Genomic DNA, 26,110 nt, shown 5'->3' with positions numbered 1-26,110 from the left:
TAGGCCTCATGAAATGCTGTACTCTTATTCATAGTTCAATAGACGTTCATTTAGAACCTTTACCCAGCACTAGCATCTTGCCTAAAAATGTGCTGACTACTATCATGTGAGTTACTTTGCTTCCTCACCCCATATAAGATCATTTACCTTAATACAATGAGACTCACTGTGTTTGTTAGCAGGAGGGAACCTCCGCATGGCATGCGGAGCTCCCTCGTGTGCAATTAGGATGTGACCGCAAGGGTTGCGTTCACATCCTCTACTTTTAACATTGCGGCGGGTGGAGCTTCAAGCTGCACCCGCCGCAATGTTAAAAATGCACCCATTGCATTTGCATGCAGTAAGAGGCAGGCACCGCACGGTGCCTGCCGCTTTCTGCATGGAAATGCAGGGGGGTACCATGGGTACCCCCCACGTGCACCCCCCACCCCCCCTTCACCTAGGGGGCCCGTAACGGGCCCCCGCAGTGAAGTTCCGCATGCTTTTCCACGGCGGAAAACCCGCCGCAGAAAAGCATAATTTACAGGCCATCCTAATATGGTGGACGGTGTCTGGAAGACACCATCACCATATTAGAGCTTTTCCGCCGCTGTTGTAAGCCGACCGCGGCGGAAAAGCTGCGGACGGAAACCAGGACCCACCAGCCATCCTAATGTGGCGGTGGGTCTTTGGTCAGTCCGCTGCGGTTTTTCCGCATCCTCTGGGCCTGCGGTGCCTTCCGCCGGCCCCGAGGATGCGGAAAAACCGCAATCATAATTACCCCCTTAATGTAAGGTTCAACAGAACGTATTGCTAGATTGCCTCTGTATTCCTATGTAGGCCGTTGTCTTTGTACCGAGACACACGAAGCATCCTTTAGCTTAGGTAAGAAGGTTCTTATGAGAACTCTCCTCCATGTAACATTTGTTTGCAACAGTGTTATACTATTAGGCCAGCATGAACGTTTACCATGAGATTCGAAGAAAGAGACACGGAAGCTCGCCGAAACCATTGGATGGGGGAATTTTATTGGATAAGAAGGATCAACCCCCTAATAATATTTGCAACAATAGTTTTCAGTTTATATTAATGAGTGTTCCTAGCTCGGCAGCAGAAAGCAGCAGAAGCACACACACCAGACACAGCAGAAGCAGGTGACATGACGAGGAGCTTAAGGCGATACTAATAGACCCACATTCCTTGCCCTGCGACTCTTCTCCAGGAGAGTTGTATTTCTTTTGTTACTGACAGCTACTGCTAAAGGTGGCTCATTTATTTACCTGTATTTTTCTTCAGATCAATGCTACTGCAGACATCATTCCATCATTGATAGTTGCTACTGCAACTGTAGGGAACTCATCTGAGCTTCCAGAATGACCCTACATGGGAAGTTCTATCTTATTCTGACTTTGCTCTTCTCTAAAAAGGATTATGGATTCCATGTAAGGTAGGATAGGTTCCCCAGTTAGTTTAGTGACATTTCCTTTACGGAATGCTGCATTTTGATTCTATGCTGTCGCTAATCAATTTCTTCATCGATTTCTGTAACCAATTGTTCTAAATAAAAATGACAAACCAATACTAAATTTAACGATAAATAAAGGTGTTGGAACCTATTCAAATCTCTCTTTATTGTCTGGAAAAATCTTAAAATCTGATTGTCTATGATATATGCCTACTTTAATATTTTATTTTAGCTCCACTCAACCACAGTGGCAAAGGTCTATCGACCTTGTTCAAAGCCATCAGGATTTACCAAGGACGACCTCTGTAAGTTGGGTGTTACGTTTTGAAACTATACTTGGCTAAATCCTCGAGCTTTCCTGCAGAATCTTGGTATCAATACTTAATGTGTTTTGTCAGCTGCTTAATATACATGGTAAATAGTTGTCAGGCTTGAAGGAGAACTTGCAATATTTAGTTTGTACTTTAGTGTTTACATTAGTTTTGGTGACATCTTAGAATTTGTTTTATGGTACTTATTTACTTTTAGGACACCGTAATCAATTCAGTAAAATTCCTATATCCCACATAGACAATAGTAATGAATGGACACATTGACTCGCTTTTCTATAGAAGAGCGCTCAGAAAGAGTAGAATTACAAAAGAAGGAAGCTGTGTAATCATATAATGTATATTCAGTATTGGAAAGTGATTACAGCAACATATCGTATATGTTAACCTGACACTACAAGCACGAGGAACTGAGCCTCTGGCAAAAACGTGTGTTAAGTGCTCAACTTGTTTTTATTCCCTGAATTGGTTCACTTTAATTAAAATAGACTGCTGTCAGTAGGAGCAACTGTGGTTGAGAATTTGGTTTGCAAAGCATAGCATGTTGAGCTCCATGTTTCAGCATTGTTTCTTTTTTGTACATGGTCAATAATTTTAAAGTATTTGTATCATGTCTAATGCAAGGCGACACCCAGCTACAAGACTTCTATTAATTTCTTCAAGACACTTTAGCAAATGAATAATACAGTTCTATCGAGTAGAAAATTGCCAAAGCAAGAAAAACCATTACAAAATAAATTAGCTGTACATACTAAGGCTTTGTGATTTATGGCACTTGGAATACACTCAATCTAATTATCCTTTCTCCTTCACTAGCACAGGCTGATTTTATCAGGTATGCCATTTGTTTTCGAGGATTGAAGTGCTTTCTGGCGACTGTTTCTTTAATAAATAAACTACTTAAAAGTGCTTTTATAGCTAACCTTTCTGATAACTACAATCAACTTCTAGATTTTTAAGAGGTTCAAGAAAGTCGGATACACAGAAATTGTGGTGAAGACTTTTAAGTTGTTTTCCGTGACTGCGAATGTGCCTTAAATCCCTTTTTCAATACTTCAAGTCAGAATGAGGCAATGCCCACCTGCGGCCAAACCTGACTATCACAAACATCCAAGGCCATTGGATATTTGAAGTAAGGGAGACTTTCGGACATGTTCAATTCATTTTCTAAAAAAAGAATGAATCAAGTTGAAAGAAGCATGACTTGTATGTTGGACATCTTCCCTCCCTGGCCCGCATACTTCTCGACATTCGCTCCCTCACTAAACAAGCCATCAGAATGTGGTCTCTGATACGAAACTGCTCATTGGACCTGTTCTTCCTGACTAAAACCTGGCTAGCTTCCTCCTCAGCCCCAGTCATTGCCATAGTGGTCCTGTCCAGATACAACAACAGAAGACAAGACATGACAAACAGACCCAGAGGTGGAACCACTATCATCTTCAAAGAATCCAACCAGTGACCGACCACCAAGGAACACTTGACTTTTAAACTCCTCATCACTGACAACTACACAGTGAGAGGCACCCTTGTCTACCCCCCCACCAGACCTCCTGCCAGCTTTGGTGGTAACATTGCAGACTTTCACCTTCTCCTGCTTGACACCAGTGCCTTCATCCTCCTCTGTGACCTCAACGACCACTTGGAGCAGCTCACTGATCCTAACATATCCAACCTCCTCAAGAACCTCTGCAACATTGGACTCACCAAGTGAGTGGGAGCCCACTCACATTCCACCAGATATCTACCGAACCACAGCTTCCACGACATCACAGTAGAAAAAAGCAGACACTGATAACCTGCTCAGGCTAGGTTGTTGTCAACATCAGCATATCCATCCCACACCAACGCAGAAACACCATCGCCAAATCTTCAGGATGGGACTGGAAAAAGATTTCAGAAGCATCTTGGCTTTCCGAAATATTACACCACTGGCCCAGACACAATAACCTACCCAATACATCTCCAAATTCAACACCTGGTTAACTGCCTGTTCAGACACCTGGCTCCTCCAAAAGGCAATAAAGCCCAAATAACTAGACCGCAAGCAAGCTGGTACACAGAAGAGGTCAATCAGCTTGAACACGGATGGAGACAAAGTCAGAATGATACCATCAAGAAACACCTATAAATCTGCCGTCAGACTGTATGATCATCAAATCACAGTCACCAAATGCTCTGCACTCACAGAACACATCGAAAGCAGCAGAAACAGCACCAAAGACTTGGCCTCACAGCCAGTAAGCTCCATCAGAGTAACCACCCTCTCTGGGCCTCTGCACCCAGCTGTTCCTATTCTTCAGCAACAATATCACCAGAATCCACAACAACTACGAGCTTCAACTGGAGCCTTCCACCCTTACAGCCCATCTCACCCAACGCCCAGAGGACAAACTTGACCTCCTGGTTCTCCATCATCACTCAAAAAACAGCAGTTACCATGCAGTCCAAACACTCCAGAACACCATTACACCCATGTCCTTACCATGTCTTCATCAAAGGACAGGACCCCATCAGCGCAGTGTGTTATATGTTGTTATTCGCAGTTGATGCGCATGCGAGCCGCGCGCGTCAACGACGAATAACAATCTTGTTATTTATTGTTATTTAAAATGCTGCCCTGTGGTGTGATGGATGTTGTGGGTTGCGCGTGGAGTTATGTTTTGAAAGGGGATGAATGGAGGTGGGTTGAATGTGGACAGTTTAACGGCATTCTGAGACTGGAGAGGCTTGAGCTTATACACGGAAATAAAGAGCTCATTTACCTGGATATACCGGATCTGTGTATTTCTTCTCTTTGGCATGGAAATGTATTTTTCCACACTGGCGACGAGGAATTAAACAATGCCATCTGTGTGGATTTGCATCCTTTACCAAATCTTCATGAGATGGTATCAACGTTGGATAATGCACAAGTATTTTCTTGTCTGGATCTTGCTAGTGCATATCGCCAAGTGGTTCTTCATGAAGATTCAAGGGATTTAACTGCGTTTGTAATGCCTGAAGGATTGTATAGATTTTGTAGAATGCCTTTTGGCTTAGCCAGTGCTGCTGCAGTTTTCCAAAGGTTGATGAAGGAAACTTTAAATGGTCTAACAGGAGCAGTGGCATTCCAAGATGATATTTTAGTTTTTGGGAAAGATGATGACGAACATGACAAAAATGTATTGGAAGTATTTAACGCTCTTTCGAACAAAGGGTTGACACTCCGTGCTGACAAATGTAAATTCATGAAGAAGGAAGTGGAATATTTGGGTCATTGCATTAGTGGAAATGGAATCAAGCCTAAAGCATCACATTTGGAGAATATCAGCAAAGCGCCTATTTCCCAGAACAAAGATCAATTAGTAGCATTCATAGGATTAGTAGAATTTTACGCCAAGTTCATTTCAAACTATGCTACTGTAATTGAACCATTTAGGTCTCTTTTAAAAAAAAAAGCAAAATATGTATGGACAGACGCTACGAGAATGACACTAAATACTGTGAAGGAAATTATTGTTAAGGCACCTTGTCTAAAACCATTTGTCATTGGAAAAAAATGTATTGTAATGGTTGATGCAAGTGATTATGGGTTAGGGGCTGTTCTGATTCAAGAGGAATGGGATAAAGAATGGATAGTTGCGTATGCATCTAGGACATTAAGAGACTCTGAACGTCATTATTCTGTGATTGAGAGGGAACTTTTGGCGTGTGTTTGGGAGCTGAACATTTTAGACCATTTTTGTGGGGAACTAAATTTATTATTAAATCAGATCATATTATCACCGGGTGGGGGACGTACGCTTTCATCTAGATTAGCTAGACTGTCTTCAAGGCTACAAAACTTTCAGTACTCTTTAGAATATATTCCTGGAAAATCTAATGTTCATGCCGATTGCATGTCAAGACTTCCCTTGCCATGTAAGAATTCCGACTATGTTGATAAGGATGAATGTGAAGTAGCTCATGTTATAGTTGATGTGAATTTAGTATTTGGAGAGGACTCGCTGGTACAAGAACAAACGTGGAATGCGGAAATGGATAAAGATTTAGAACTTAACAAAGTAAGGAAATTTATTTTAGGTAGCTGGCCAAAAGGGAAAGTACATAAGGGAGTTTTGATGAGTTATCATAAGGTTAAAGATGAGGAACTAACTGTGGAAAATGGTATCATGTTAAGAGGGGATAAAATTATCCCACCTTTTGGTCTTAGGAAGAAATTTGTTGATCTAGCTCATGAAGGGCATTTTGGAATATCGCTTACTAGAAGACGGTTGAAAGACAGTTTCTGGTTGCCAGGGATTGATTCATATGTTGAACATCAAGTGAGGTCATGTGAATTATGTGTGAATAGTGATAAATCGGCCAGGCTTTGCCTACTATTCCACAACCAGTGGAATTACCTGTATCACCTTGGAATAAACTTGGTATTGACATTATTGGACCTTTTAGCATTTTACCACAGCAATATTCATTTGGAATAGTACTTATGGATTATTTTTCGAAATGGCCAGAAATTAAAATGGTCAAGGAAGTTACCACTGATGCTATTATACAATTCATGGATGAGATTTTTTGTAGAGAAGGTATTCCTCATGAGGTTGTAACGGATAATGGGCCCCAATTTGTTAGCAAGCAGATGGAGAAATATTTTTCAAGATGTGGTATTTCTCATAAAAGGATTGCAGTGTTCCATCTGGAGGTGAATGGTCAGATTGAGAGATTTAACAGGGTAGTCAAGGAGGCAATTCAATTGGCAGTTAAGGGGGGATTAAGTTGGAACAAAGCTATTCATTCCATGTTGTTGTCATATCGAACAACTCCTAATGCTGTTACACTTCTATCTCCTTTTGAGCTGCTAAGAGGGCGTAAACCCAGTACACAGTTGGTACCTTGGTGGTTGAAAAACAAGGATAGAGGTCGTATATATTTTGCTGAGGTTGATTTCAAGGAAATTCGTAGAAAGTTGATGCATATAAAATGAAAATGAAGAATGATTTGTTAAAAAGGAAGACAAGTAGGGAGGTTTCTGTGCAAGTGGGAGACCTTGTGCGATCGAAGAAAATAAATTTTGTACATAAGGGGTTAGCAAAATGGTCTGATCCTATAGAAGTAATTGAAGTATTTCGTAACGCTGTAGGAGTAAAGGATGGAAGTGTTTGGAACTTCAACAGAGTGTCCAAATTCAGTAATGGGAAAAATATTTTTGCTGATGATTCTTTAAACATATTCTTAGATGTTACAACTAAGAGTACAGAGGAATCTTAGCCATTGACATCTTTAAGTGAATCTTGTGATTCTACTTCATCTGATTTATTGAAAAGTTCAAGGATCCGCAGACCACCTGCTAAATTCAAGAATTTTGTACTTATTAAAAAAAAAATAGGAAAAGGAGGGAGGTGTGTTATATGTTGTTATTCGCAGTTGATGCGCATGCGAGCCGCGCGCGTCAACAACGAATAGCATTCTTGTTATTTATTGTTATTTAAAATGCCGCCCTGTGGTATAAAGGATGTTGTGGGTTGCGCGTGGAGTTATGTTTTGAAAGGGGATGAATGGAGATGGATTGAATGTGGACCATTACCGGCATTCAGAGACTGGAGAGGCTTGAGCTTATACACAGAAATAAAGAGCTCATTTACCTGGATATACCAGATCTGGGTATTTCTTCTCTTTGGCATGGAAATTTATTTTTCCACACAGCCCTCACCCCGATCCTGAAGATTATCATTACAGCCACCTTCCTGGATATCTCAGACATGTCACAATGCTCTCCCTTATCAAGAAACCCTCTGCAGATCTGAAGTCACTATTCGACTATGAACCTATCTCCCTGCTAAATTACCAGCAAAAGTTATGGAAAAGATGATAAACAAATGCGTAGCCACCTACCTTAATGGCAACCACCTCCTCATCACCATTCAATCCGGATTCACCCAACCAAGTATAAAGGACATCTTCATCACCATCACAGAAGACATCCAGTAGATCATGGACAGAGGTGACACAGCGGTCCTCTTCCCACTGACCGCAAAGCCTTCAACATCTTCTACCACCCCATTCTTATCAAATGACTACACAATTCCAGCATTGAAGGATCTGCACTTTACCGGACTTGCTCCTTCCTGACCGGTCACATCGAATCAGTCTGCCTGGACCCCTTCACCACACAGTCAACGTCATCTGAGGAGTTCTACAAGGATCCTCACCTAGCCCCACCCTATTCAGTGCCTACATGCACCCACTCACTAGCATCATCCACACTCAAGTAATCAACAACATGTCCTCAGGTGATGATGCTCAGCTCATACTCTCCCTTTCGGACATGCCACAAAACACCCATACTAATTTCTACGCCTGCATGACTGAAGTCACCAGATGGAGGAAAGCTTACTGTCTCAACTCAATAGAGACAAGAGGAAAGTAGTAATCTTCAGCAAAGACACCTCACTCTGGTTCTCAACCTGGTGGTCTGCCAAACTCGGACTTACACCCCTCCCAGCAACCCATGCAAAGAACTTTGGAATTGTAATCCAGAACCAACTCACCATGACAGGCCAACTGAATGCAGTCTCCGTCTCATGCTTCCACACACTCAAGATGATAGTTAAATGGCTCCCCACAAACACTTGCAGAAAAATCACCTGAGGTCTTCTCACCACCAATCTGCACTATGGCAACACACTCTATGACAGAATAAATGCTCAACTGAACAGAAGACTCCAGACTATACTTCTATACTAACAGATTTGTAAAGCGGATGGCGACCCGGAGGCCTCCAAGCAGTAAATAAGAAGTAATAATCGAATAGGACCAGGAGGATACCTAAAGACTAAAACTTACTTAAAAGCTAGGTTTTAAGTGCTTTTTGAAAACATAGCTCATTCTCTATGATTCAGATGGCCAAGGGAAGAGAGTTCCAGAGCTTTATTACATTGACCCTAAAGGACCAACTGCCTCTTCTGGTCTTTTTAATAGGAGGGACGTGGCCAAATGGAAGACTGGACTGATCTCTTAGAGGTATGGGGTAAACAATAAGATAGGCTGGCCTTGACCCTGCAAGGCTCGTGGGCGATACACAGTGACCTAAATTCTATCCTTTGGGGAATGGGAAGCCAATGAAGATCCCAGCCTGACCGACTGAGTCCTGGAGATTCCAAGTAACATGCATGCAGCCGCATTTGACCATACAAAATTCTGCACCAGGCTTATCCTCAACCTCCTACACTCACATCACCCTGCACCACAAAGATCTCCACTGACTCCCAATCCACAAACAACGACTCTTCAAACTCCTTATGCACACATACAAAGCCTTACACAACTATGGCCCCACACACCTCAACAACCAGATAAACGTTCACAGACTTACCGCACACCTCAGCTCTGCCACACACACCCCACATATGCAGGATCAGACCCAGTGGTCATGACTTCTCCTACCTCACTCCTAAAGCCTGGAATGATCTGCCCCTGTACATCAGATCCCATCCTCAGTTCTTGAATTCTACAAGAAACTTGCTCTTCAACAAGCCCCAGCCGTGGCTTGGACTCTGCAGCTCCAACTTCAGCTCCACAATGCTATTGTGGATGAGTTGTGTTCTATACAAACCCACATAACATAATATCTTCAATTATGCCTCAAAGTCCATCTGGTTTATGCACAGAAAGTATAAGTTAGATTTACCACACATAAAGAGTCGAATGCTTTCTGTGGCATTGAGAATGTCATTGATAAAAAACTGATAAGATTGAGGTGGAAAATGAAGAAAACAGTTAACCTAAATGAATAGATTAGTCTTATCAACTTATTTTAGACATGATTTGCAAACTTCAAGGGGATGTAATTGTTTGTAACATGACCCATATATGTAGCTTGAATCGTGTGTCTGTTCTGTACCCATGGGCATGACCTACATACATTTTGAATCTTCTGACTTGAACCTAGGATATGCCACTCTTATGCCCTTTTCAACACAGACAATACAATTAATATCATTAAGAAAGTGTGTGTTTTTATATGCTCTCATGTCAGACTTCAAAATGTACAATATAATGATAAAAGTTCATTATAAATACTCCCAATAAACAACTTAAGGACTAACTAAATAGTTTATTAAATGGTTGTGGGGTTACTTGGCTGGAGGTATTTAGAGTTTTCAAGATAGCGTATGACACTAAAAGTTACTATATTGAGGTTGTGTTGTCACGAGGTGTTAGGTTAGAGTCTATATTTTTCAGGTAATGCTTGCATCTTGGAGCATTTTCAGTTAGTTACATGCTGTTTGTGAATATTTTGTCAAACATGGTTTCAAAATTAAATGCGGAATTACTGCATTTGTATTCCTAATCAAAGTATTAAGGCCCTTATTACAACTACAGCGGTCCATAGGACCGCTGTACCCGTGGTGGCGGTCAGACAACTGCCACACATCAGGACCGCCACAAGACCACCAGCACAACCAGGATCAAGGATTCCGCTGGGCAAGCGGTCTTCAGCGGCAGGAATATGCAGGGGGTATCACAGCCGGCAACGCTGAGCATATTCCGAGTTGCCATTTCACCACCCTTTTCATGGCGGTAAACCCTCCATGAAAAGGGTGGAAGAATGCCAAAAAAGAGAGCCCCCTACTGGATTTGGGCCATGGGGTATAGTGCTCCCTTGCATTTGTACCCCTCCTTCCTGCACGGTGTATCATATATGCCATTTATGCACAGTGCAATCGGAGCTCTGACTGCGGCAGTCTGCATGATCAGCTAATCTAGGAGCCTAGCAGACCGCTGCCGTCGGACCGCTGCAAGACCACCCGCCAGACCATGATTTAACAGTAGAACCGCCAAAGTCGTAATAAGGTCCATAGTATTTACAAAAGGAAAACACATCATTAAGACCATAAAATTGTTTCTGTTGCAGCCCTAAAAAACAAATGAACATGTCATAAACACCAATGCCACAATACTCCATAGAGCTTTGCTGCAATGCTTTGACGTTTTCGGTGACTGGTGCCTTCCTAATCCACTGGACTAATTTCAATAATTAGCCTAACAAATGGCTTTCCCAGAATGCTGGTCAAATTTTGTAATTGTGCTAAACAATTTCACTGTTTTGCACCTTAGCATAACAAGGACCCCTTAAAATCACATTATAGCACTTTCCCAGGCATTCAACCCATTGAGGGGAACTGCCTGATGAAAAAATGGTTTTCATCAAGACAAGTTATACACACACTGGCCTTTTATATAAACCCAACATTACAAACATCAATCGAAATAGAAAAGAATAGTTCTAACTAGCTGCAACACTTTCAGGCGGAGACACCAACACTTTGTTTGTATGGTGACCTCGATCAAGAAGAAATGTCTAGGTCGAGTCAACTAAGGCTTTTCTGCATATGTCAAAACCATGACAATCACACAAAGGTCTACAAAAATTAATAGTTAAAAAAGTTTTTTTATTTTTACTTTCAAATACACCCTAAAACTTTCCAATTTCTATTCATTCTATTACCTCATAATATGCTCTCACTGTGTTTAATTTAATGATATCCTATGTGCCCTAGATATATCAATTTCACCAATTACCATGTTACAAATCTTCAAGAAAAATGCAAATGATTGCTCAAACCTGGTTACACAGCATAAATGTGTTACATTTCACATCCATTTCCTATCCCGTAAGTCATAACAGTTTGGTTTGCACTAAATTCAGTTAACATAATGATGCTTATAAAAACATAATTAAGGTTACACCTGTTTGTGTCACTCACTTAGGACATATTACGTTTAAATATTTCACTTTAATAAACACCATAAAAGCCAGTTCACTTTAATAAACACCATAATAGCCAGTTGGTTGACAAATTGACCTCGTCATAAAAAGAAATGATATGGTGGAATAGCCACCACACCTGAATCAGAGCTCTCCCACTTTCATCAACATATTGTACCACATAATTTGCGTCAGGTAAAGTATGTTTCTACGTCATACTGTCTAACTTCTAAAATTAATGTGGCTTTAGAAAAACATGTTTTGTTGCCCTACCCAAGGGGACAAATGATAATGCTTTATTAACAGAATAAATATTGCCCTGCAAAAGTAATGGTCTGTGAAATGTACTTCCCTTTAGCTCAGGTCCAATTCAAATCAAATTCATATTAACAAATGTTGCTCTTTTCCCTCTCAACACCATCTGTATTGGAGTCCTTGAAAATAGGTAATGTCATTTCCAGCACCAAGTTTGTAAAGAAAAGAGGTACCCCCGACTAATATTCCTAAACCGGGATAAATAAATCAATTGAAAAGAAGTATTTAGGAAACGTGAATAAAACTAATGGACCTAAACAAACACGATGTGGCAATCAAAAACAATGTATAACTATAAAAGCAATAATCTATAATAGAAAACAGTACAATTTCATAGTTTTATTTATTTTTCTGTTTGATTTAAATTATTAAACAAAATGTATACATATATTGAAGATGTCCAATGCTGATACTGATTCTATGCTAGTATATGCTTGAACGTCACAGCCAATAAAGTTCAATAGTAACTTTCAAAATTCATCAGGTCAAAAGGCACGGTTAGACAAAAAAAGGTACAATCAATGTTGGCATGGCTGTATGTTCTAGTAGTTGCTACGCGCATTTCGGCTATCAGCCTTCATCGGGAAGCCATGATTTGAATTCAAGAAAACCCAACATATGCTGTTTGTGCCAGGTAGAACGATGATATGGGGAAGCCAATAAAATGTATTTTCGTCTGTTAGATGGTTCAGGTACTCCGGACCATTAAAAGAGATGTCTGTACTATAGAGGGCAGTCTGTTCCTGTTGAAGACCAGAACGGCACGATAGAAGAGCCCGTGAGCCACAGAGACAGCAGTGAGGTATGCAGATATTCAATACCCGATGGAATGAAATCTGTGCAGCGTTCTATTCAAATAAGTCCATTTTGTTGCAGACAACTTGTCGAGTCTCAGATGGAAAATAGAGGGACCCCGTGAGCCACCAAGGCAGCGGTGATGTATGCAGATATACAATCCCCGAATAATTGAGAACTTAAAACTATGCAGTGTTTTACTCAAATACGTCCGTCTGGTGGCAGAGAACTCAGCGAGTCTCAGTTGGATCACAAGGGCCCCCTTGCCACAGAGTTGTCCATATTGACGGTGCGAGTTGCGTCAAAGATTCGAAAAAAATGGTCCGTCCCGGGACTTGGCCAACTCCATGGTCATGTAGAAGTTACTATTAAAACACACAAAATTTAGGAAATGCATTCCTAGTTTTACATTTAAGAATCAACAAATATACAATGGTGGTACAAATGCCAGTCTTGCTCTAGATTAGAAAGATGACTTTGTGGGGATTGTGAGAGTTCTAAGTGTCTCCCAGTGCGCTGAGGATGTCGTAGGCTTCTACTTTCAAGTCAATCAACAGAGAAAAATCAAAACTCAAGAACAAAAAAAACATTGGAATGTTGGAGCAAAAAGTCTGTACCAGCCATTATTCGCCCTGATCCAATTCACTGCCTTCAGCTTAGCTCTTAACATTCCAGTGTTCTATTACTACTTCTCCTGTATTTCTCTTTCTTACATAAAATCACAAGGAACATCCGAAATGGAAGAATTTATTTTTTATTAAGGGCAATGCCATCAATCTAATCAATATCTAAAAAGGTTTTTTTTTTAAGTAAGATAGAGAAAATTTAAACTAGAAGAAGCATGTATTTGCTTCAATCAGTTCCTTGAATGTATCAATGAATGAATGAAGTTTTATAGAGCACGGCAGCTGCTCCAGCAGGAGCATCCCAGCGCTAATGCAGTCAAAAAGTAAGCAGAAAGACTAATTAGATTGAGACAGAAGTGGGCCGCAGGAGCAACAACAGTTCTTTATAAAAAGGGGAGTTTTTAGCTGTGTTCTAAACATGGTTTCTGGTTGCATATTTCTACAATAATTTGGAATTGAGTTCTATGATTTGGGTGCTAGATAGGTAAAGGCCCTGCCTCCAGCTCTGTATTTGTGTATTCTTGAAGCTGAGGCCCATACCTGTTATTAAAGGCCCTCAATCCAAGTTATGGGCCTATGATGAGAGAGAGGACCTTTAGCAACCGGTAAAGCCCGAGGCAGACCTGCTTTAAGGCTATTACAACATTCCTCCCAATGAGGGTAGAATTTTGTAAATTAAAAATAGAGAAACCGATATAAAAGCATTGGAGTGTTGGAGCAAAAGGCTTATACCAGCCGTTATTGGCCCTGAGTCAATTAATCTTCATCCAACATTATAATGTTCCAATATTAACTCAATCAAACTAAATTAATAAAGCATGATTTAATCAATTACTGCCTCCACATATTTCAAATCGTTTTGCTATTTTCTATATATGTGAGTTTGGGGTGACTTTCTAATTTATGATGGAAAAGACACCAACAACATTCTACTGTTGCATGCAATGTTAGAAGTAATTCTGAGACAAAAACTGTTCCTAGCACAATTAGTTGTTAGCTTTTCATAAGGAGGCCTTGTTTAAGGTTTTGCTAATGTGTACACTTAGAGTTGGCATCAGTGCTTAATTTGAACCAGTGATTTCCAGTGCTCAGAACTGGCAGTTAATTGTCAACACCTTCACTTATGACAGTGTCACATGGTGATTCTGTTTGAAGTGCACAAAAACAGTTCTTTATAAAATCAATACACAATAAAAATGATGAATACCTGCAGTCTAAGCCATTATTATAGCATTGAGAACCTGAAATAGTCTGAATTGTTACACTTAGAGGAATGTGATGCTTGGTAGTTGTATTGGTACTGTCACTGGCAGGCCTGGCAGAGGCATTAGGTGGTGGTGCAAGCAGCAACGGCCTGATGAGGGATTCTGCATTTATTTATTTTTGTACCAATTTAGCACTGGTTAGCATCAACATAATGCTAGTTCACTTTGACCATGCCTTCTGAATGGCCTGGAATAGCATCTCTTACCATGCATGCCAAAACTATGCATGGCTTAACAACGTAGTCAATACCACGACTGTGTCATTACCACAAGTTCCATTACAACGCAAGCCATTACATTGACTTGCTTTAGGGAAGCGCTGGACTTTGGAACAGTTTAAATTACTATTTCAACTCCAGTCGGTGTGTCAGTAGGGAAGGTGTTGGACTTAAAATCCAACACCAGTCCAACACCGCATTCCCTAGAGCAAGTCGTTGTAATGACTTGCATTGTAATGGAACTCATGGTAACGTGGCAGTCATGGTACTGACTGCATTGTAAAGGCAGTACGATGTAATACCTGCATTGTAATAGATGCTTCCCAATGGCCTGTGCTGCCATGATATTGGTTTTAAAGTATTGTTTTATCAAAGAGAACTAGCTCTGGAGTGGGTGCTCCTAGCGTATGTTTGTTTTGGAAAGAAACACATTATTTTTATAGTAAGGCCCTCACTCACCAACCTAGTTGGTGACATGCTCCATCATCGGGCCCCACCCAAGGCACCGAGTGCCCCTTGGGTGTGCTACGACGACTGGATACAGCGGAGCTGGTGTTGTGCCCTGAGAGTATAGTGCAAAGTGAGTGGTCTAAAAACGTGTTATTAAAAGACCATATATGTGACACATACGCTATGGTGTGATATGTGGTAGAGGAGAATTTCCTCTAATGGCGCTCTCTCAGACAATATCCGGAAAGTGCCCCATGAGTTCCATGTGGGGGCCCGACCTGTAGTCACACTTTCATCAAGGTCTAGGACCCAGCTGCAGTGGCGACTGAAGCTGGTACCGAGAAGGGTCCTAGACCTTGATGAAAGTTTGACTACAGGTCGGGACCCCCATATATGGTCTTTTAATAACACGTTTTTAGACCACTCACTTTGCACTACACATAGGTCCCAGAAGAAAGCCATACCACTAAGAGAGCATGGCTGAAACATGTTGACCAACTAGGATGTTAGAGTTACCTTAAGATCTCCTTAAATATCTGACTCTCGTTTTTATTACCTGCCAAGGGCCCACTCATTAAAATAGCAATTTTTTTATCTCAGGGACCCTTAGGACAGCTTTTTTAACATTCACTCTCTTCCTTTCACTGCACTCTCACGGCACAATACCAGCTCCGCTGTATCCAGGCGTCGTAGCACACCCAAGGTGCACTCGATGCCTTGGGTGGGGCCCGATGATGAAGCATGTCACCAACTAGGTTGGTGAGAGAGGGCCTTACTATAAACATAATATGTTTCCTTTCCAAAATAAACATACACTAGGAGCACCCACTCCCGAGCTAGTTCTCTTTGATAAAACATATATACCAGGGGAAGTGAACTGGCTCCAGTACCTTTCCTCCCTCTCCTTTTAATTTGTATCGCATGTTTTAAAGTAACATTGCTCATGAATCTCAGTATATACTTCATTCTACCAAGACAGAGATATGTGGGAAGATGTCAGTCTGCGCTAGAGAGCTGTGACTGTTTAGCACTTTCGACCTTTCATCGACATATTTTTAACACTGGAACTCTCTTCCTCTAACACGTCTCAATGAACACTCCTATTGCCAAAGACAGTAGAGCAACGAGGATGACTCGAACCCGAGTGCAAGCAAGGAAATTGGCCCTTTGCCTGTCATTTGGGTTGAAAAATATAGTAATCGTCAAGGTTCCCCTCTGGGCCCAGGTGCCACTGCACCTGCTGTCACCAATGGCAGCTACACCCCTGAGTGGACGACTGGTCCTGAGTAACTCTGAAATTGTGTAAATCATTTACATGTCAGAGAAAAAAAAACATAAAATGCAAATGGCATTGATTCCACACTTAAGAGCTCAACCATAAGAAGGTATAAACATGTTGCAGCCTTCTAAAAATGGACATTTCAATTTAATGAACAATCCAAACTTCTCTTATGACTGTTCACATCGATCAGTGAACAGATCTGCATTCACCACAGACACGGTTTTGTGAATAGATCAAATTGTGCTTTGTGATGCCTGTAGATACAGGAGTAAATTCAACAGAGCAGTCGGATAGCCTCGCTTCCAGAACGTTATCAAATAATGCAAACGTGTTTGGAGCCTTTACATTCATAAGTCCCAGTAACTCATATAATGCCTGCATCATTCAATTCTGCCTCCACCCGGGAGAAAACTGGGTTGATGGGAATAATGTATTTCTGGTCACGTAAAAACGACAGTTTCCATATTCACGCTGCGCTGCGCTATCTCACACATCACCGGTTCCCGATACCCTGCTGCAGCCGGCTTGCATAGAGGATTTTCTGAATGGACCACCATTGTTTGCCTTTGTGCACCTCTTTGGTGTGAGTATGTCAGGAGGTCATGAGCATGCCATAGTTTGGGTTTGTCTTCTATGTACTAAACTACATTAATAAAATGTATCATCAAAAAAAATGTGCATTTGCAGTGCACTCACAATTAATTATGCATTGCTGTAGGTATGGAATAGTTATGTAACAATATGAATGAGTATTTACATGAAATGTACAGTGAGACAGGACTAGTCACAATATCACCAGCAGGCGTGTTACATAATTGTGTTTTCTACCTGTATATTTGCCTGTGTGCATTTAAGAAACACACCATAAGTCAGTCATGAATGCCTCTCGAAGATATGATACAATATATTAATGACATATGTAGCTGCACCATCCCGACCGTCTACTTTCATCCTTCTTCTCTCAAGACCAAATGTGCACTTAGTAAAACTGCCAGCTTGCCACGCCTTCAAACTATAAAAACGTGCTGAAATCGCCTTCCCAAAGTCTGAAACATAAAACACGCGGGGCACATCCTTCAACGACATCATTTAAAGCCCACAGTCATTCACGCCACGAGCACTTCACTTACCCGAGCCCCACTCTAAGCACTGTACGCCATGGTCGCCTGTAAATACGATGCCACGGGTGCTGTTGTGCTAAATTATGCAAAGTCCCTGGTCGGGGATAAAAGCCTCGACTCCATTCCGGCTCTGCAATGTTCGACGTATTGGTTTTCGCACGTGCACAAAGTGGCCTGTCACGTCCTTCATTCATGCGCCCCAGAGGGCATTCGCCACCTCAGTGCACACAAGCTGCGCGGCCACTATTTCTCATTAAACAGAAACACACCACGCTCGGAAAACATGCACGTCTGAAGAACACGGCTGAACGCAGCGGGCAGCTTTAACTAGGCTAATAAACTCCCGGCGCCGGCTCGCGCGTCCCGCGGGGCCGTCCGTAGAGTAGCCACGTGCGGGGTTATAGGTCAAATGGCACGTTTCCCCAGTGTAGGACGAAACGTGTGAAGCCCACCATGCAGCGGCACCGCAGTGTGATGAAAGGGACGCGCACGTGCGGGTGACAGGACGTTCAGCAGGGGACAGCTCCCTCCAGCCTGACACGGATGGCTCGTTGTAAAGCGAGGACCGTCTTACCGTGCTGCGGTGAGACTCCACCCGGGTAGGACACGCCAGCAAATCTTTCACATGCCTCCGTAGGGCTGGTTCTGGCGACGAGGCCAAGCTCATTCAGCAAACGAGTTCACACGTTTCTGCAACAGCAAGCTGAAAGGGGAAGGCTGTACTACAGGGAGGAGAGGGGGGGTGCGCAGGCTAAAAACAGAAACATCCACGCAGACAGGTGAATCCCGGCGGAGCGCAGGGCGCGAGGAACACACAATCAAGAGATTGTCTCAGTTTCATCAGCCGCTAAGCGTCTTCGCATTTCAAAAGAAATATATATATATCCGGAGATGTTAAATGGGATGGACCTGCCTGTAGAGTTCCTCGACAGGGAAGCTATCCAGGCTCTGCAGTAGCATTGCAGCCAGGCAAACTGTGCATGCACTACCTGGGCGATTTATATTGTGCATGGGGTTTCTTGAACAGCTATCGATCCAGCCAGCTGCCATGTTACATCAATGAAATATAGCATTTTAGTGACGGTGATCTTGTGAAAACCGGAGTACTTTGAGCGCTCAAAAAGTAGGCTTGGGCAGAATTCCGATTGCGCTGGAGTAATTAGAGTAATTTAGGGAAACCCCCATTACTCTGATGCAGAATTACTGATAATTGCACGATTACTCCTGTTTGCGTAATTAAAATTAATGTTGGGGAAACAATTCCTACTGAGAGCACATTTAGTCACTCGTGCTCGCTATTCCTGTTCTGCTGCATTAGGCACAGTTTCTTAAAGCAAAATGCATCTTCCTGTCTATTTTGGACGTGAGGGTGCATTTTGCGCTAAGAAAATAGCACTAAATGCTGTAAGTAAGTTGGGGGAAAATTCTACCTCATGATTACATTCTGTGAGCACGAGTGGCTGCTCATTCTTGCTATTGTGTTGAATTTAGCACTATTTTGTAGCACAAAGTCCATCCTTGCGTATATTTTGAATGTGAGGGAGTATTTGTGCGCTAAGAATGCAGAATTCCTCTTCTCGCTTAATTCAAGCATAATCTCCCGGAATTCTTAGGTATTTCTGTGCGGTAATGATATACGGTATTACAAAAGTCACACCCACCCCTAACAAAAAGCTATGAGCAATCGAGACAAATGCATTCTTCTTTAACCCCTTGGCCGCAGTGGTAATTCCGCCACGGCGCTGGGGGGGAGCGCGGCGCCGCCATGCTCGTGACAGAACCGCGCCGTCATGAGCCACGGGCTCACAGTGCTTATGACGGCGTGGTTCCCTCACGACTCCGCCCACTTACTAATTTGCCCGCACAGGAGGGGAATCAGTGCCGCGTGGGCGGAGCGGCCACAGCATGACGGAACCACGCTGTCATGAGCACACGGCGCCCGTGGCTCATGACGGCGTGGTTCCGTCATGAGCAGGGAAGGGGTTAAGTACTGAAGGAACCAATACCTGCCTGTAGAGGCAAATTATTTTAAATAATAATGAGAAGGCTTTTGGGAGCTAATGCTTACAATAAATGGAACTAACTAGAAACTTTGTGAAAGGCCACAACAGTTAGAGTCACCTTTGTGACAAAAACACACAAATGTTAATGAAAACCATCAACAGCAACTCCTACAGATGAACAGAGATTCAGTAGTTTCAAATGAGAACTCAAAAAGGACAAAGGTTGTGTTTTGTAGTATGCGTAATGTAATAAATTGGTTTATCAGTTGCAAAGGATGTGAGTCCTTCACATCCTTTTCACATGCCGAGACGCCCACGGGTATTCGCCGCGCTCTACAAATGTCAATAAATAAATAAATAAATAAATAAATAAATGTAACAATTCCCCAACTTTACCTTTACTGGGAACCATGTATTCTATTGTTGCACTGGACTCTCTAAGTAAATGGAAGCAGAGTAATCCAAGAGCTACGAAGGTCTCTGGTATGCCTACAAACGTCAATTCATTGTCCAATCAGAACCTTCTCTTATAAAAAGGTAAAGTACTTTATTAAAAACACACACCTAAATACTGTGTATTAATTTACAAATATCTACCAACAGGCACCTGAAAATACCTTTGGTGATACCCAGAGAGTACTTGGCGCCCCAGCAAGTCATTACAATAAGTCACAGTTCCCCAACTATGAATAGACACCAGGGGCCAGATGTAGGTAGCCCTTTACCGATCGGAATCGGCCGAAAATACCGATTTTCGGCCGTTTCCGATCGGTAAAGGGCTATGGAGATGTAGGGGTACATATTCGGTAATTTTACCGCATCGTTATTATTACCGACTCGGTAAATTTACCGAATCAGTAATATTTACCGATTCTGTAAAATTACCGAAAATGCAATGTGGGTAGCCAATTTTCCATTGGCACATGGCTTTCAGAATCGGTATTTTACCATGGAATACAAATCCATGGTAAAATACCGATTCCTGTGTACATGCACATCTGTGCACGTACACATGTGCCATGTGATAGACAGACGTGCCCTTAGGGCATGTCTGTGTGCCACATTGCACACATGCCCGTTTTGGGGGTGCTAGAGGGTGTCAAAGTGACACCCCCTGCACCCTTGACAAATTCGGTATTTACAGATTCGGTAAATACCGAATCGGTATTTGAATTGAATCCTCTGGGCTTCAAGGCCCATAGGATTCAATAGCAAATACCGATTCGGTATTTACCGAATCGGTAAATACCGAATTTCAAGGTATCGGTAAAAAATCCAGATGTTGGTACCTACATCCCATTTACCGATTTTGAAATACCGAATCGGTAAAATTCGGTATTTCAAAATCGGTAAATGGGATTTACCTACATCTGGCCCCAGATCACAATATAAACGGTGTCATTATTAGTAAGGCATGCCTAGTGAATTTATCAGGGTGTAACTACATTAGTAACAGCGGAAACATGTTATAATCTACCATTAAAATCAATAGGGATAGTCACACCATTCAAAACTATTTTCTGAAATATAAAACCTTTCATTGTCAAGTGTAAACATTGTCAAGAAAGCATTAGATTGATTAACATGTGTCCCCAAGACTTATGTCTACCTTCACCCTGCTGCCATTGCATTTTTAGGACAAACCAAGCAACAGGGGCTTTAGCAACCACAAAAGCACAAGTTTCAGAAGTGCTCCATTGACCAAAGCAAGTTTTCCCAAGAACGCCCATATATTCTTCTGGAAAACTTAAAGTGAGTTTGAGGAAAACCTCTCCTTGAGGGCTGATGTGTCCCTGGCAGACACCACACTCTAATTTGGTGATGATGGCTGTGCCCTTCTTGTGGCAGCACAAGAAACAATATGTACATGAATTGACCAAGGCTCAAATTTTTAGTTAGTGGTTACCTGCTTTCCCAATATAGGAAACCACAACTTTTTAATTTTATATGAAAACAAGGCAGCCTTTGGTCAAGTTTTTTTTTTTTTTTTAAAACAGGTGCTGTGCCCAATCGGACACCTTGGTGCTACCTTTAATTGAGCCGTAGGATTTTTTTGACCAGTCAGAATTCGAGTGATAACTGAATAAATTGTATAAAGGAAGAAGAGGAGAGAAACTAGTGAAGTGAAGACGTACCTTTCATAATGTTACTTAAAAGTTAATAAATGTCTAACCGTACAACTAGACGCAAAGGACATAGTTTAGGGCCACCTCAACAGTCTTTATCATCATCATCATCCCTACTGGCAAGCTTGATCTAACCTCAGAGACAGTCACCTTGTTTCCTGTTTTTATTTAGCTCTGCAATCCAGGGATTGTACACATAAGGGCAGTCTCAAACAAGGAGAGAAGCTTTTCTTTACCACCCAGATGAGGCAGTGCCCGAAGTGGAAACCCATGCCTATGGACACCCTTTTCAGAGGGAATATTGTTTCATTGTGTTGCTTCTCTGCCATTTTTCTTTGAGGACCCTGATTTGTGGGTTCCATGTCATCTGTGCCACTCTGGGCTAGGGTATATTGCTGTGCAGCCACTTCCCTTGGATGGTTCCTTGGTGCAGGCTCTTTCCTCCACAGTCCTTCTGACCTGTGTGGTTGTACCTTTTACCTACTGCATTTGTAAGTTTAGTGTTATATGATGATCATGGGTCCCTGGAAAAGCATTTTCTTTCAGCTATGGCAGGAGGTACTGCAATCTTAGGGTTTCCAGATAGTGGAAGCCTCTGGGAGAGTCTCTGGGCTCCCACACTATGGACAGTCAATCTGTGCCATACTTACATGATGGAAGTGAGGCAGGAGTCATTTTATTTTTTGCTACATACCAGAAGTGTGGACACACAGTACTACGGGTGTTCAAGTTCGGATGTTAGGCACAGGCATTTTTCAAAGGCAGTGTGTGCCTAAACACTTTAAGGGACTAATATGGTGAGATACTTCGCCTGGTTTCTTCTGTGATTGCTAGGTACACTTTGTTGTCATGCGGCTCCTGCTATGTGCTCCCTGTTGCACAGCCCTGTGGAGGTCCTTTACTGCTGACTCTAATGAGGATGGAATTCAGCCTTAGGAAGTGGGCCTCTAAAATGCACATTACCTAGGACAGCAGTGAGGCTACTGCTTCATCTCCATCAGGGAGTAGAAGTAGACTGAACCACAACCACACTGCCTCCCATCATCATAAAATATCATCTGAAGTCTCTCTTCCAACGTAGCAATAATGCAGGTAATCAAGAGTATTTCGAACAAATAAAAAAAATCAGGTCATAAACAAATTCCCCAAAATTATATCTTTGTTTTACCTCGTTCTTTTGTGAGTTACAAAGTGAGTGTGCCAGGTAGGAAAAGGCTCTGTCGTGTGTTTGTTTTTTCATAAAACATGGAGCAAAGAGTTTATCCTTTCTGATCCAATGAACTTCCCTATAAATCCATTGTAATTAGTGTCTTAAGTGCACCTATCACATGGAAAGTTAAATATACAAAGATACTGGGCTTTCCTAATGAAAGGGTCCAATAATGTCTCTCTATCAGTGTGAAAGTTCTTTCCTTAAGGACAGAACCCCTCACCCACTCTAAGGTGGCATGCTTCATCATAGGGCTCCTCTCACACCACTTGCAGAAGCTCGTGGACTGGGCTACAGCTCCCCACAGTGTAGGGAGGAGCTGTTGAAGAGGTGGTATAAAGTGAGATGGTTCTATCTGGGCAAGTAAGGTATAGGTGTCAGATGCAGAGTGCCATGTGAAAAAGAATCAACATGAGATGACCCTTTGTTTGACTGCAGGCCATTGGACAGGATTAACTATCTTGAAGTGGTTAGGCATACTTGGCAGAATAAAGGGCAGGTTTAGCACCACATCATTGGACTTGCAGATGAAAGGAGTGCTGTTCCTACTCATGTCCAAGACCCTCCTAGACAATGAGCCTCCAGCTGCAATAGGTGGGAAAGATAGTTTTGACCCTGTCAAGAAGGGAAGTGGCCAAGAAGTTGAACTTTGGCCTCAATGGTGGCAGCTGGGTTCCACCACCTTGAACCATGGGTTCCTCCACAATTTTACAGTAAGCAAAGAGGAAGTGCTGTAAAAAGGATGCGAGAGACTGCAAGAAAATTGGTAGAATTGAGCAGTAGGATTTCTCAATTTTCTGGCTAGTGCAGAGGATAAATATGGCACCACAATTGCCACCTCCTCAGAACATTACTGGACCTAGGAAGACTCCATCTAAAGAAACAGGCCCAGCTTTAACAAGACTCCTGACTTGTTGCTCCTGCTGGAATGAAAGGACTAACAAATGACTCCTGAATCCTGCTGGTACCCAAGGATCAAATGTTTGGGCTCCTGTTTATCTGCTTCAGTAACACAAAAAACAAAATAAATCATGACTCCAAGAGGGCTCAGCTGACTAAAGAGGACTAAACACTTCAGGAGATACTTATTAAGGTATTTTGTCATGAGCATGATGATGCACGGGGAATTCCCAAACCATCCAGCACAATAAGCTGGGTTAAGAATATTGTTTTTGCGGTGAAGTAGGATTCCAACAACATTTTATCCTAAGCCCTGATAAAGTTCCTAATGTTTTGCAATGAAACACGTTGGCTGAGCAGTATGTGTGATTCAGGATATTTTTCATTGAAAGGAAGAACAAAATACATAAATAAAGTTTTGAAAACTACAAAGACTGATTGGACTTCATTACCTGGCACTCCCCCAGACGCTTTTTCGATTAAGGATCTGGAACCCAGAGGCACCTTACAACGGCAGGTGCTAGAGTGTTACTGCGCAGGACTTTGATACAAATGATACTAGCATTAGGTGCAGTTCTATAAGTCCGCCGATGGGTTCTTTTCAGTTGACTTAAAAACTTCAGGAGACCTGGCTACAGAGAATCCTTGTTCCCAGAAGCCTGCCCTGAGGGGTTTGGGGCTGCTTGACTGACCAGCAGAATCTTTCCTAGCAGTTTGAGACTAAGGCCTGATTACGATCTTGTGGGATGGGATAAGCTGTTATAAGTGTTACGTATTTCCCATCCGCCATATTACAAGTGCCGTTGGATATAATGCACTTGTAATACGGAAGACAGGCTTTCATGTTTGTGATGGAGTATCCCATCCACCAGAATCTATATCAGGTCCAAAGTCTGAATGTAAAACCTTTGACTGCCAGCAACTGCAATGCAAACTGTACTCCATTCCAGTCAGCTTGCAGTTGCACTTATGTCCCGGTGTACCACATACTGTTTGCTTTTGCATGGTGCTCATTTATTTAGGTGTAATTTCTTCAAGCCTTTAAAAATTCCTATATTCTCTTCTCCTTACCCTAGTTTGAAGACCTTTCTGTCCTTTTGTTCATGAAATCCTTCTCTATATTTCTAACTTGGCTTGGGAATTTTACTGTAGTCTTTTCTATACTTTCGAATTGCTGCCACTGCCTGACCTTAGTATGCACTTCTCCGGAGATTGCCTGCTGCTTGTGCCAAAGCTACCAGGGGTTGAACAGAGATTCTCTCAGAACTGTGTTTTGACCGAACCAGAATGGATTTATTGAGTTGGCAGGGAAGCCCCACTTCCAGATTAATAACCCCATTTCTGACACACCGTTTTGCTAAGCACAGTATATATTATCTAATTGGTAATCCCACTTAATACAAGAAGTTTAAATAACTGGATAATGTTTTGTTAATGACATACTAATTTTGTTTCCAAAGCAGTAAAGACATCTATCAACACATGTTTTCTGATGACTAATGTTCGACCTGGTCCTTTTTGATCGTTTAACCCCAAACCTTTAACCTCCTATTTTTCTGACCCTGTTTTGTTGGATATAGGACTTTACCACTGCTGAGCAGCACTAAAGTGCATATGCTTTCTGTGTAAATTGTGATTATAATTGGTTATCCATGACTGGCATATTTGATTTACCAATAAGTCCCTAGTAATGTGCACTGTGTGTGTCCAGGGCCTGTAAAACAAATGCTACTAGTGGGCCGGCAGCACTGACTGTGCCACCCACACAAGTAGCCTTTCAAATTTGTCTCAGACCTGCCACTGCAGTGTCTGTGCCAACAGTTTTTTAACTGCACTGTTGACCTGTTGGAGTTTTGTAATTTTGGTCTTGTTTAGTTTAGATAAAGATACTTTATTTTTCTAAACTGGTGCAGTGTCCATTTGTGGTGTTTTCACTGTGTTACTCTAAGTTATATACAAATGCTATACACATTGCCTCTGTAGTTCAGCCTGAGTGCTATGTGTAAAGATTCCATAGGGTGAGCACAGGCAAACATAGGTGTGTACTTTACTCATCCTGACTAGAAGGAAGGCTCCTACTTGGACAGGGTGCAAGCCACTGCCAACTAGAGACCACCATTTCAAACAACTAACTTAATACTCAGGGTAGATGACCGCTTCCACCACTTAGACCAAACAGCGAAATAGTTTCAATGAAAACCTTCAGTTTCAGTCTCTTGCAAAGAATATCATATGAACTACATATAAGCTGATCAATGTCTCATTACGTTTGTTC

At 42.0% G+C, this 26,110-nt stretch overlaps 1 protein-coding gene across 4 annotated transcripts in view; it reads right to left on the bottom strand.

Moving 5' to 3' along the window:
• CDK14 (cyclin dependent kinase 14) overlaps window positions 1-26,110 on the bottom strand; it is a 2,039,605-nt gene that overhangs the window by 1,673,219 nt on the left and 340,276 nt on the right. Inside the window, exon 1 of one of the 4 annotated variants that reach the window (XM_086941839.1) lies at window positions 18,171-18,289. The exons of the other annotated variants lie outside the window; for them this stretch is intronic. Within the exon in view, the coding sequence (XP_086797965.1) occupies window positions 18,171-18,263 (93 nt within the window). The 5' untranslated portion in view covers window positions 18,264-18,289. Of the gene's footprint in view, window positions 1-18,170; window positions 18,290-26,110 lie in introns of those variants that run through there. 4 annotated transcript variants of the gene reach the window in all.

Source organism: Lissotriton vulgaris, chromosome 10 (assembly GCF_964263255.1).
Source record: "Lissotriton vulgaris chromosome 10, aLisVul1.2, whole genome shotgun sequence".
Classification (NCBI taxonomy): Eukaryota; Metazoa; Chordata; class Amphibia; order Caudata; family Salamandridae; genus Lissotriton; species Lissotriton vulgaris.
The sequence above is the reverse complement of the archived record's forward strand: the minus strand, read 5'-3'. Positions and strand labels throughout refer to the sequence as shown.